The 13,985-nt window shown below is 40.6% G+C and overlaps 1 protein-coding gene across 2 annotated transcripts in view; it reads left to right on the forward strand.

Annotated features, from left to right (window-relative positions):
- FAF1 (Fas associated factor 1) overlaps positions 1-13,985 on the forward strand; it is a 515,086-nt gene that overhangs the window by 338,305 nt on the left and 162,796 nt on the right. For both annotated transcript variants that reach the window (XM_082265737.1, XM_082265738.1), the window contains exon 13: positions 13,588-13,742. In XM_082265737.1, coding sequence (XP_082121863.1) covers positions 13,588-13,742 — 155 coding nt within the window. The remainder of the gene's footprint in view (positions 1-13,587; positions 13,743-13,985) is intronic.

The following is a 13,985-nucleotide window of genomic DNA, read 5'->3' on the forward strand; positions in this document are numbered from 1 at the left end:
TAATACTTTGTAGCGCCACCTTTTGCTGCGATTACAGTTGTAAGTCACTTGGGGTATGTCTCTATCAGTTTTGCACATCGAGAGACTGAAACTTTTGCCCATTCCTCCTTGCAAAACAGCTCGAGCTCAGTGAGGTTGGATGGAGAGCATTTGTGAACAGCAGTTTTCAGTTCTTTCCACAGATTCTCGATTGGATTCAGGTCTGGACTTTGACTTGGCCATTCTAACACCTGAATATGTTTATTTGTGAACCATGCCATTGTAGATTTTGCTTTATGTTTTGGATCTTTGTCTTGTTGGAAGACAAATCTCCGTCCCAGTCTCAGGTCTTTAGCAGACTCCATCAGGTTTTCTTCCCGAATGGTCCTGTATTTGGCTCCGTCCATCTTCCCATCAATTTTAACCGCTTTACCACTGCTCACTGTGCTGCTCCTGCAGCACAGTGGCTCGTTATCGTCTGGCGACGTAGGTCTACGTCACCAGACATTCCCCTCTCTCGGCGGCGCGCACGCGGCGCCGGAGGCTCGCTCCCGCTGTTTTCAGTCACAGCGGGAGTCGGGCCAGGGGAGGAGCAGCGGCGATCGCCGCTGCTCTTCCCCGATCGTCGGGGAATCTAGTTTGGAGATCCTAAGTGGATCTCCTAAGTGACAGGCAGGGTCAGATTTCAGGGTTCAGCACAGCTGAACCCTGGATCTGTCCTGGTGTCACACAGTCACCTCCCCCCCCCCACACGTTAGTAAGCACCAGGCATACATTAACCCCTCCCTCTCCAATAAAATTAACCCCTTCCCTGCCAGTGTCATTTTTACAGTAACAGTGCATATATATAGCACTGATTACTGCAGTAATGTCACTGGTATGTCAAAAATGTCAGTCAAGGGTCCGATCTGTCCGCCGCAATGTCGCAGTCCCGCAAAAAAAATCGCAGATCGCCGCCATTACGCGTTAAAAAAAAAAAACACCACAAATGACATAAATCTTTCCCTATTTAGTAAACGCAATAACTTTTGAGCAAACCAATCAAAATACGCTTATTGTGATTTTTTTTTTTATCAAACATGGGTAGCAGAAAACAAATTGGCCAAAAATTTTAAAAAAAATTGGTTTTTACATCTTTTTTGGGGGGAATTTCATATAAAAAAATGTTAAAAATATTGTTATTTTTTCAAAATAAACGCTCTGTAAAAATCACACAGGTGATCAAATACCACCAAAAGAAAGCTCTGTTTGTGGAAAAAAAAGGACATAAATTTCGTTTGGGTACGGCGTCGCATGACCGCGCAATTGTCAGTTAAAGTCGCACAGCGCCGAATCGCAAAAAGTGGCCCAGACGTAAGACAGCAAAATGCTCTAGTGGTAAAGTGGTTAACCATCTTCCCTGTCCCCGCTGAAGATAAGCAGGCCCAAACCATGATGCTGCTACCACCATGTTTGACAGTGGGGATGGTGTGTTCAGGGTGATGAGCTGTGTTGCTTTTACGCCAAACATAACGTTTTGCATTGTTGCCAAAAAGTTTGATTTTGGTTTCATCTGACCAGAGTACCTTCTTCCACATGTGTGGTGTGTCTCCCAGGTGGCTTGTGGCAAACTTTAAATAACACTTTTTATGGATATTTTTAAGAAATGGCTTTCTTCTTGCCACTCTTCCATAAAGGCCAGATTTGTGCAGTATACGACTGATTGTTGTCCTATGGACAGAGTCTCCCACCTCAGCTGTAGATCTCTGCAGTTCATCCAGAGTGATCATGGGCCTCTTGGCTGCATCTCTGATCAGTCTTCTCCTTGTATGAGCTGAAAGTTTAGAGGGACGGCCAGGTCTTCGTAGATTTGCAGTGGTCTGATACTCCTTCCATTTCAATATTATCGCTTGCACAGTGCTCCTTGGGATGTTTAAAGCTTGGGAAATCTTTTTGTATCCAAATCCGGCTTTAAACTTCTCCACAACAGTATCTCGGACCTGCCTGGTGTGTTCCTTGTTCTTCATGATGCCCTCTGCGCTTTAAACGGATCTCCGAGACTATCACAGTGCAGGTGCATTTATACGGAGACTTGATTACACACAGGTGGATTCTATTTATCATCATTAGTCATTTAGGTCAACATTGGATCATTCAGAGATCCTCACTGAACTTCTGGAGAGAGTTTGCTGCACTGAAAGTAAAGGGGCTGAATAATTTTGCACGCCCAATTTTCCATTTTTTTTTTATTTCAAAGTTTGAAATATCCAATAAATTTTGTTCCACTTCATGATTGTGTCCCACTTGTTGATTCTTAATAAATTTTGTTCCACTTCTTGATTGTGTCCCACTTGTTGATTCTTCAAAAAAAATTACAGTTTTATATCTTTAGGTTTGAAGCCTGAAATGTGCCAAAAGGTCGAAAAGTTCCAGGGGGCGAATACTTTCGCAATGCACTGTATGCTTTTATATTAATGTTGTGGATTTGTCTCTGGGGGTTCTGAGCATTTTAAAAATCCCTAGTGTCATTCCTCTCTTTTTCTTGTATGCAAATTTTGGGATGTGGTGCCATATACGGTATATTATGCTACACTCATTATATTTATTCATTTATTTATTTGTTTTTTCTATGTATTTACCTGGATATTTTTTTGGGACTTGTATGTATCCAAGTGCCTGTACTACCTATTTAAAAAAAAAAAAATGGAAACCTTTTACCTTATATGTTAATAATGTGGGTTAAAAGGATAAGACTATTGTAAGAATATTGAATGCAAATTAGAATGACCTCATGGAGGAGAATATATCTTTTAATTACCCTTCAGAGCTGTGGAAAGTTTCCTTCCCTCTCTGTTTTCGCAGCCCTTAGTTATCTCACAGCAGGCATGTTTGGTATCCTTAGGTCTATTTCTATCCATGTAATTTCTCACTTTTCTATCTAACGTTTAATATCAAACGCTGGAGGATCGTCAGAGAGCAGATGAACCGGCATTCGAAATTGAGTTTCCACAGTCAATAAAAACAAGATTGAAGGTTTAAATCCCCCGCCAGCCTTTTTGAACTGCTCTGCTCATTAAATGTTTATTGGAGTGCCGGGATTAGGGGGGGATTTGGCGAACTTGGTGAACTGGTATCTACTTAATCACTAAGTAAAACACTCCATTTGATAACGTGTTTCTCACGATATCACACTCTGCCCCGATTTAATGAAATCCCCTTCAAGTCCTACTTATTGGGGGCCACTTTGCAGCCGAAGAGCCCTCTTTTGCACAGGCGGAATTACACTTTCCTGTATATTTACATGGATGGGACTCTTTATGACTCAAGAGGATTCAACTGCAGCTCCCAGTATTCTTTGCAAGCTACAGGAAAGGAAGTGTATGATGCATTCACATATTTTACATGCTCTTGAAGCTGCTGTTAACTGTACAGATATAATATTCACAAGTGTTCTTGATACTGTAAGCAGCCCATTTACTGCCAAAGCGCATGATTTCAGTCCTTCAGAACATTTTTTTAAGTAGATTTAAACCCAAGCCCTAGAATCTTATATGTATTTATTATTTATTTATTACAGGTACTTATATGGCACTATAAATGCATGCAGTGCTTTTTTTTTTAAAGCTGAACTCTGGGCCATTTTTTTCCCCATGCAGTGGGGCTGTGCTAGCAGTGCATGGGTTAACTGCTCATTTTTGTCTATTGGATTGGAGAGCTTGGAAATACTCACCTAATCCTCCGATCCTCCCAGCGCAAGACTGGTCCCTGCGCCCCCTGCGGTCTTGTGTGGTTTAATGTTCCTTACATCATCACGCTCATAAACTGGTTCTGGATGTGAACACGTCAGGAACAGATAACTGCTGGATGTAGGGGAGCTCTGTTTTGTGGAGGATCAAAGGATCGGGGGAGTATAGGCACTGTTTTCACCCCTAGACAAATGAGCAGTTAACCCGTGCTATGCGGGCATAGCCCCAATGCATGGGGAAAAAAACATTTGTACTGGAGTTCGGCTTTAAAATAAAAAGTGAATTATTTATTGTACATATTAGTTTAGCAAACACACTGTTTTTCAGTTATGGTTTTAAACTACTAAAAATCAAAAATGTAGAAAGATCTGGGAGTCTTGGTTGATGATAGACTAGGCAACAGCATGCAATGTCAAGCGGCAGCTGCCAAGGCCAGCAGAATATTAGCATGCATAAAGAAAGGGATGTATTCCAGAGATAAGTCTATAATCTTTCCTCTTTATAAAACTCTGGTGCGACCACATCTGGAGTATTCTGTCCAGTTCTGGTCGCCAGTCCTCAGGAGGGATGTGTTGGAGCTGGAGAGAGTCCAGAGAAGGGCAACTAAACTGATTAGGGGATTGGAGGACCTTGATTATGAAGAGCGTTTGCAATCGCTTGATTTATTCTCCCTGGAGAAGAGACGCCTGAGGGGGGACATGATAGCAATTTTTAAATATCTCAATGGGGATATCAGCTTAGAAAAAAAGCTGTTCAGTCGAAGGGATTGCATGAGGACTCGGGGGCATACAATGCGATTAGAGGAGAAGCGTTTTAACCTCAGGCAACGTGGGGGGTTCTTTACTGTTAGGGCTACAAGATTGTGGAATTCTCTACCACAAGAGGTGGTTTCTGCGGGTAGTATGGTGGCTTTCAAAAGACTATTAGACGTACATCTCAAGGATCAGAACATTCAGGGGTATGTGAGATGATTACAGCCGCACACACCTACACAGGTTGAACTGGATGGACTGTTGTCTTTATTCAACCTCACCTACTATGTAACTATATGTAATGCAAAAATTACCCACTGTTTGTCACTGGCAGAACAAATTAGCTCAGATGCTGCCATGACTGTTGGAACACAGATAAAGGAACAAAGAGACTTTTATAGTGAATCCTCAAGCATGTACCATAGACTGAAACATAGTATTTGGATAGGGCGGTCCATTAGGGCATAGTCCCACTGGTGCACTGCAGTGCAATTCAGTAGCACCCAGCGCACCATTATAAAGCATGCATGCTACAACGCATCACATCACATTCCATGGTGTCTTCTGTGATGCATTGCACTGCAATAGAATAAAAAAGCAGCCTTCTCTGATTTCCTGTTTGTTGCTTTGCTTTTCAACCCATTCATTTTGAGGGTAAATTAAGTTCACTTCTATTCTTTATCATAATTGCAAGGTTTCCTCAATAGCTTCTCTGTTCACTTATTTCACTGACTTTAATTATTTAACTTCTACTATTACCATACGATTTATGCTGGCCACAAGCTTTACATTTTGTCTAAGTTTGGGCTGTTGAAAATAAATGATTGGCCACACAGTGTACTAACAAAATGACATTGTTTATGTAAAAAATAATTAAAAAAAAATAAAACTTTTGAAAGGTATAGACAGTTAACCAAAAGGCTTCAAAAACTGAGCCAAAGTAGAATTTTATGGTAACGTTTTGTCAGGTTTCCAGATCAAATGAATCTTATAGATTTAGTTTGGTTACAGTTGATGCAGCAATTCTCCAAGGGAGAAAGACATATCTTCTGACAAACTGTTTGCTGTATTGGTCTTAAATGTTAGTCCTCTCATCTGGAATGTCAGATTTTGATCGTGTAATCTTGCTTTAGGTTGATGAAAATCCCAGTTACATTGAACCGAACAACACTTGTAGAGTATCCATGGCTAATTTAATAACTGAAAAACGAATCAAATGACTAGAAAAAATAGGACTGAAATTAAAAGATCAAACACAGTGTGGATTTACTGCTATAAGTCATGTAAAACACATCTTGAGGATGTTTTGGACTGACTGCATTAAGTCATAGACTGGGGTGGTCTAATTGTTAAAGCCTACTAAGATTTTGAAGGATAATTTGATACTATATGTCACTGCATGTTCACCAACTGCAAGGATTAGGACGAGCTTGATGACTGTGGAATGTATAAACATATAGTTGAGGACAACTATTCATGGTGGTCTTTAGGGGGGTATCCGTATATGCATTGTATTTGGCCATGGAAAGCTCCGTTCTCCAGTCTGGTTGGAAAAAACCTATTACAACTCAGTCAAAAGTCACATAGTCATTTCATAAGTTAAGTAGGAAAGCCAGTTAACTGTACCAAATATGTTTTCCATGGTTGAATGATATGAACACATAATGTGATTAAAAAAAAAAAGTATAATAATTTCTGAACCAATGCATTCAATTCTGCATAAATCTAATTTTTAAACCAGTGACCTTGTTTTGAGCCTGACACCAAAACTTTGTACACAAGTAAATTTTTACTTCTGTTTTGTAACTACTGCGTTTAGCATTCCGTTAATTTCTCATTAAAAGCTAGTATCTAATCATTTAACCTCAGCCTAAACTTAGCTCCTAACCTAAGGGAAGATCCTGTCACTTTGCCCATTGAAGGGGACAAGGGGCAGTTAAATACCTGTTCCTACTAGAGACAGATCCCCTAATTTCCTGTCTGGGTTGCAGGTGATCAACAGGACAGGAGGAAGAGAAAATCTTATCAGCAGGAAGGCAAACAGCAAAAACCCAGTTCTGCCTTAAACTTCAGGGAATGCATACTTTAATGTTGTGCACTGACTATGAGTTAATGAAGTACTAGTTTTTAAAATGGAAATGGTTGATTATTTTCCTCATTTCCGTGTGGGTCATCTCATCAAGTTACCATACTGTCTACAGAATCTTCCCAAAGATGCAGTATTTGGAAAGTCAAATCTAAGCCTTTTGTAATGAGCGCAATGTGTACTTTACCAGCTTGTGCAAGCCAACGGAAGAAAATCAAAAATATTATTTCTCTATCGTTCATTGACAGACGCAATTCCATAATCGTCCTAACCATTAGGTTATGCTGCCCCCTACAGGAGTAGGATTCTAGGTAGGAAAAACCTTTACCACGCCTATGAGGCAGTCCCTGAAGGCATACACCCACTGACTGTGCTATAGGATTCAGTTTGTTTCTGCCTTGTTTAGGTAGGACCTAGTTCCCGGCTAGGACTTCGGTCTTAGTTTGTTTTTTTATTTTAAAGGAAACCTTTGTTAAAATTTAAATTTTTTAGCTAGTTATGTAACTGAGAGGACTGCAATTAACAGCCAGCCTGGGTTTCCGGGACGCACACAACCTGGTTTGGCATTAGTCGCAGCGTGCCCCTTGGCCGTCAGTACCCCCACCCTGAGTGAAGAGGTAGTCTGTCCGAAGTGGCGCCCACCCGATTGTCGTTGGCTTTTAAAGGCCAGGTGTCAGCTTTGACTGACTTTTTTCGACGCCCTTTAGCTACGCATTCTTTGATTCACACTTTAATCCAGAGAGATTGTCATGTGGCTCCTCCGATACGATCCCCGTTTCTTCAGTGGGTTCTTAACTTGGTAGCTGTTCTCCTTCTTTGTTGGTCCACAGAGATTAAGTGGTACTTCGACCTAATCAGTTATTTCTTCCTAAGGTGGTTTCTGATTTCCATTGAATGCCTTCAAGGATGCATGCTGTTTCTAGGTGAGCTCCAGTTGTTCCTGGTTGAGTTCCATGTTACCTGGTTGGCTAAGTTTAGCCTTTGGGGAATTACGTTCTTTCTCTGCGTTGTTTTCCCACCCTTCATGCAAATACTGCTTTGGGACGTCCCAATGGTTAAGAAGATTATGGAGCTGCGTCTGTCAATGAACGAAAAACTTGATTTTTGACTTACCGTAAAATTTTCTCTGAAGGTTATTGACAGACGCAGCACCCGCCCCTCTTCTTTTGAGTGGGTTGCCGTTTTTTTTACTTCTGACACTGCTTGCAACAAAACTGAATCCTATAGCAGAGTGAGTGGGTGTATGCCTTCAGGGACTGCCCCATAGGCGTGGTAATGTGTTTTTCTGCCTAGTGTCCTACTCCTGTAGGGGGCAGCATACCTCAATGGGTAAGAAGATTATGAAGCTGCGCCTGTCAATGAACTTCAGAGAAAAGGATTTTATGTTAAGTCAAAAATCCAGTCACAGTGTGAATTGTGCCATATATGAATCTACATTTCAAAGGACATAGTCATGGATGCATTTGTAGGTACCCTTTTAAAAGAGAAGTATGGCTTTTTTTCAAACACAAACTTAGCTAGGTGGATGCAGCATCAGTCCCCTGCCAGCTCTAAGACTGGGAACCAAGCGATCAGTGCTCCGTGAGCAGACAGCTGGTGACTGTCAGTTACCATTGTCTGCTCTGCCCCTGCTTCAACCCGATGTCTGCTGAAAACAGGTCACAGAAGTGCAGAACAAACTGCACTCCTGTGATCCACAGGAGAAGTATAGCAAATGAGATGTAGGTCTCATTTAACGCATTAAAACTGTGCTTCATTTATCCTGAAAAGCAGTGGAATTTAAAGAAAATGTCCCATGTATACCTGCATGCCTTGGTATGTCATAGAGCAAAGCAAAGAAAATTTTGAAAGCGATAAGTAGTTGCTTATTGTGCAACAATATTCTAAAAGGGCTTGGACAGATTTATTGGTACCCCTAGAAAAGAATTTAAATAAATGAATCAGAGTGCTACTTCAGACTGTTTACTGTAATTAGTATGACTTACATCTTCAATCTTGTAACTAGTCAGTCAACTTGTTTAAATGAAAACTATTAGTAACTCCTTGGTTTGGTGTCATTGTTCATACTATACTGAACATGGACCGAAAAAAACACACTGAACAAGGTCTATGGGAGTGTAGCAGCCTCTCTGGATGTGGATGCAAGAGGAATATTGACCCTAGATTGAACAGAAGGATAATAAATATGGTAGACAAAGAGCGAAGAAAACCTTCCAAACAGATATATGCTGAACCCTAAGGGCAGGGTACAGCAGTGTCTGATCACACCATTCATCACTTTCTGAACGACCAGTGGACTCAAAGGAAGAAGACCCAGAAGAACGACACTGTTAATAGAAAAGGCAAAAAAGGCAGACTGGATTTGCTAAAATGCATATGGTAAGCCTGAACATCGAGTAGGCAGATTAGAGGTTGCAAGTCATCTGACACTTCTGAGCTATAAAAAAAGTTGAACCCCTCCAAATTACGCCAATTCATCTGGGACGGTAAAAAACCTAGAATCTCACTGACCAAACTATATAACTCCAAATAGAATGGGAGCGTTGGCCTTCCCAATGCTCGGGCATATTATTTTGCGTCCATTCTTAGTCAATCTAAGTACTGGTTCTCAGCCCAGGAAAACAATTTCTGGAATCAAATCGAAAGACACGTCATGGAATCCCATGATCTCCCTGCCCTAGCTCTAGCAAAGTGCATTGACTGTAGAGTAAAAGTCTCACAATACCCGACCATCACAGCCACACTAACTGCTTGGACAACATTACTCAAACAGGAATTTGGGGACGAAATCTGTTTTCAACTTCGGATTCCAACTGCCAGTTACAAACTCCTGATTCCAGGAATGTCCACCTCTCACTGGAAGAAACGGGGGTTAAATTATTTACCTGAAGCAATCTCTAACCTTAGCACCCTCTACCAAATAAATTCTTAAAAAACACGAACAAGGCTTCTATACTACATATCCCCGAAAAATTATGGAAATACTTAATACACAGGTCCGATTCTAACTGTAAAGGTATCTCTCTCTTCTACTCTGTATGTAACCAACCCACTGGATTTCCTAAAACCCCAAATATGCTTAAGTGGGAAGCTGAATTCCTTTCCCATAACACAATGGATAGCAGCGTTTAAGGCCAATTGCCAACTCTCTGCATGTGTTGATCATTGGGACAATGTGCAAAAGTTGCTACATAGATATTACATGACGCCTCATAGACTACACACGATAGATGAAAACATATCCTCACAATGTTGGAGAGACTGTCAGGAGACTGGAAACCTAACACATATTTTGGAGTTGCCCTTCTTATTCAACCTCTATGGAAGGAAATCTCCTCCCTGATCTCCAAAATAATAGGGAAAAAATATGTAATGAACTCTGCTCTAGCTCTCTTGAGTATTGGTATAGATGATTCCCCCCCCTCCCCCCCCCAACTCTAGAACAGTAATTGCTCACATTCTTTTCGCCACTAGAATAGCAGTGACCAAGCAATGGCGATCCACATCAACCCCCACTTTAGGGGAGATCAAGCACAGGGTCGACTTCCAATATGAAATGGAAAGAATCCTAGCGTATAACGAACGCAAAGCTCCCATGTTTCATAAAAAATGGCATTTATGGTTAGCAATTTCCTCTAACGTTGGTTAGTCAGTTAGCCGAGTAATTATTCTGAATTGAAAACACAAGGACTACTAGCGGCAACTACCAAACCTTAATATTCTCTAATCTCTGATGGTGCCCCTGAAGTCCCCCTCACCTACCCCCCTCCCTATCCTTTGATAAAAAAAACCTTCTTCTTTGGTTTCACCCATGCCATAGTTACACCGATCTAATATTGGCATAGCTCCACCTCGCTAGCCTTTCTGTACTGGTGAGACCACCACAGGCTGCGACTACCTGGTTTGGGAGAAGGAGGTGGGAAGTGGCATCCCCACCTCCCCGATAGGGCGATGTCAGGAGTGCCTGCTCACAGTTTGTACCCATTGGGGTGACAGGCATTTCTCTCTAATGACTTAGAATCCCAGACCTACACCGCTTGTCATAATGATTGTAGTTTTTGAGGCTACTTGTATATTGACTCGGTTCTGATTTACTCCTTAGGTTCCACTGCAATTGGCATCCACGGCCATTCAATAATTATAATTGCACTTTTTCTATGTTTTATTGCTGTACCAGCCTCTGTACCAGAATACTTCTAATGTTTGATACACTGTTGTTTACCTGTATCTTGTGTTAATTTCCAATAAAAATGTATGGTTAAAAATAAAGTTGAACCTACTGTTTGAGGTCCTTCAGTTTGGGTTTGTTTTAAAGTAATACAAACAATACTATTATCAGAAACTGCTGGTTTATGGTCTCATAGTGGTCATTCATTTCCCCAAACCTGTATATATCAAATCAAAGTTCAAATTGGTTAATCAATTTTTTTTTTTTTTTTAAAGCGGAGGTCACATACCCTAATGCCTAGTTTGTAATATATAGCTGTGCTGTCAGCCACCATGATATAATGAAGGGGATCGGTCTCAGGCTACACATTCGCTTATCTTATAAAAGTTGTGTGTTTTTTTTATTTTTTTATTTTACTCATGTCAACAGTTCTGTGTTTTACAATGTTCAGCCTTTCCTTTATACCAGGGTCTTTGTCCTAATACGTCATATTTTTTCTACACCTCGTATTGTGACACATGAGTGTATTCTCTGCAGGTTCTCTTTAGGCTTTTATTTTGTATTTATTTTACTTTTTTCTTGATCCTAAGAAGAAAAGGGTGTGGGGAGGGGTGTTACAAATGCCAGCCCCTAAACACAAAGCGGGACCGTTACAAAGGACAGATTAAAAGGTTTAGAGCAAGGTCAATGTGGGTTTTTCTCTAACTAAACACTTTCCTAAGATTTCCATGCAGGGGAAAATAATGAAGGCCGTACAAGAGGTTTTCCAGGAGTTTGTGCCCTCTTCACCAGCCTGCATTCGCCTGTCCTCTCAGCATGGGGGTTTAATATTCCCCAGCTTTGTGAATTGGTCCAGATGAATAATTGTTGGGCTCTCACCGCAGGAGTCGGGAGCTTATTCTAAGGGCTTAATCACTGTGTAAACAGCCCCTTACCCCTCTCTCCTTAGAATGGGCCAGATTCTAGCACAGTAACTTAGGATATTGCATGGAAGTTGCACTTTGAAATGCAGAACGGATGATGGAGACCTCGCTTGATCTTTTTCCTGTGTTATGGTCCCCATACATGGGAGTTTTAATTAATGGGAAGCTGTAGCACAAATTCATGCATTACTTGGGAACCAATCAGTCAAAACTAGGAGCCAGGAGGCAGTGTTAAGCATCCAGAGAGCATGTGTTAGGGCATGATACTAGGGCACAAATACAGAGCATATAGAGGGAGCAGGCCCAGCTGTAATTGATTACGCTTTACCTTTACAGGCTGTGTGATCTTTATGTTCTATACCAAGTAAAACTGCATTTCTCTATCCTTCACATCTTTTTTCCTCCTAATCTGCTCTGTGCATACTTCTGATAGAAAATATCCAATTTTTTTTAAAGCCTACAGTACAGATATAGAAAATATTTAATGTTGTGGTAAACCCATTTATTACATTAACTGTTACCAAGATCCTAGTCCAGTTTTTTTTAGATCACACAAGATATAGGATATAGGCCCTGATAAAAAGGGAGTGTCTGAACCCCCAAAACACATTTGCGCTTCTTTTTTTTTGCCAATAATTCAATTAAAAATGATTCCAAAAAAATAACCATGCAGTATTATACTGTGATCGTTCCCAGTGTGTAGCAACAGTGCCTGTACCTTGTTGGGCTTGATGAAGACTATTCTTATTCTTGTACAGGATTTATAAAGCTGTATTAACAATACATGGATGATGTCCTCAAACGGATACCTGTGTTCTGGAAGGGAGGCATTTAATGTTGTTGCACACTACCACATCTTAATACAGCGTGAGGCTGCTGAGATCCTCAAATGCCAAGGTTAGGTAGTCTGTGTACAAGGTCCTTCTTTGGGCTTTAGTTTTTGTCTTATTTTTTTTTTAACGCTTGGTAAAGTGATAAAAACGTGCAAATATAGAACTCTATTAATAGACTTCCATAAAAAAAATGTACTCTCTCTTAGTAGTGTTAAAATGCAGAATGTCAGTTTATGTATAACATAAAGATGCAAAATGGAAGATCTGTTGGGTTTTCACTTAATACATACTGTATATACTGCTTATTGTACATTATAGCCGCAGTTTGATGATGAGAGCTGTGTTTTTTTCTCTGCTTGAGGGGGTTTAATTATTTCCTTTTCTGAAGGATAAATTCTTCAAGGATCTGTCCACCCAAAACTAATATTTTTGTAATAGATGGACTTTGAAAGGCTGGTCTTAATTCAGCCACCACAGGACAGGCTTACAATATATTGTTAAATATTTTAAAATCTTCGCAGGAGAGAGAATCCCCCTCTTTGACTGCAATTGTTAACTGGTTATAGAGACTTTCAAGATCTCTACTGACAATCTTGAGGGATTTTTAGTCACTGCTATTTTGTTAACATACTACAATATCTGTTACTATATGTATGAATTGGTTATTCTTGTAGAGGAGCTAAACAAATCAACAGTATCCATCTTTCTGAAGACTGGACTTGGCTCCAACAAAACATTGACAATAAAATGCTGTTGCTTTGATTTATCTCTGCTGCAAGACCCGGGAGTGCCTCCAAGCCTGGTTTGGATTCGTATGGATTTCTTTGTGGTTGTGCACATGGGCATTTACCTCACACCTAGAGTGTGGTGGCCACATTTGGGACTGTGTTATTCTTTATAGCCTTCCTTAGGACACACTACTGGATTATCCCAACATGGAAACCAAAGCATTTCACTTAACCCTTTTATGTGAAAGTACCAAAGTTGACAAAGACTTTCAACTAAAACTAAAATATATATATATATTTTTTTTAAATGTCTGTGTGCTGCTCCTTGGTGGCCTGCATCATATATGCATTCCAGAGTCCTATCGTAATGTTGTTCTTCCTTTTTCCCCTCAGAGAAAACTTCTTGCCATCTACCTCCACCATGACGAGAGTGTCCTCGCCAATGTCTTCTGCTCCCAGATGCTTTGTGCGGAATCCATTGTCTCATATCTGAGTCAGAACTTCATCACATGGGCCTGGGACATGACTAGAGAGGCTAACAGAGCTCGGTGAGTTAAGAAAGAAAATATTTTAAAGTAACATGCTAATATTTGTAATATTTAATAGACACATTACATGCAGGGCCACTACCAGCGGTCTTGCCGGCTGACCATAGAGACAAATATGGAACTTGAGTTCCCCCAATTGTCTCTATGGTGTATGAAACTGGAAGTGACGAGGAATTTGTCACTCAGTTTCAGCCTTGTGTTTACCGGCCATTACTGACTAGTAAAGCAGATCAAAATGATCTT

This window comes from Pelophylax lessonae (assembly GCF_965119305.1).
Source record: "Pelophylax lessonae genome assembly, chromosome: 8".
Taxonomy (NCBI): Eukaryota; Metazoa; Chordata; class Amphibia; order Anura; family Ranidae; genus Pelophylax; species Pelophylax lessonae.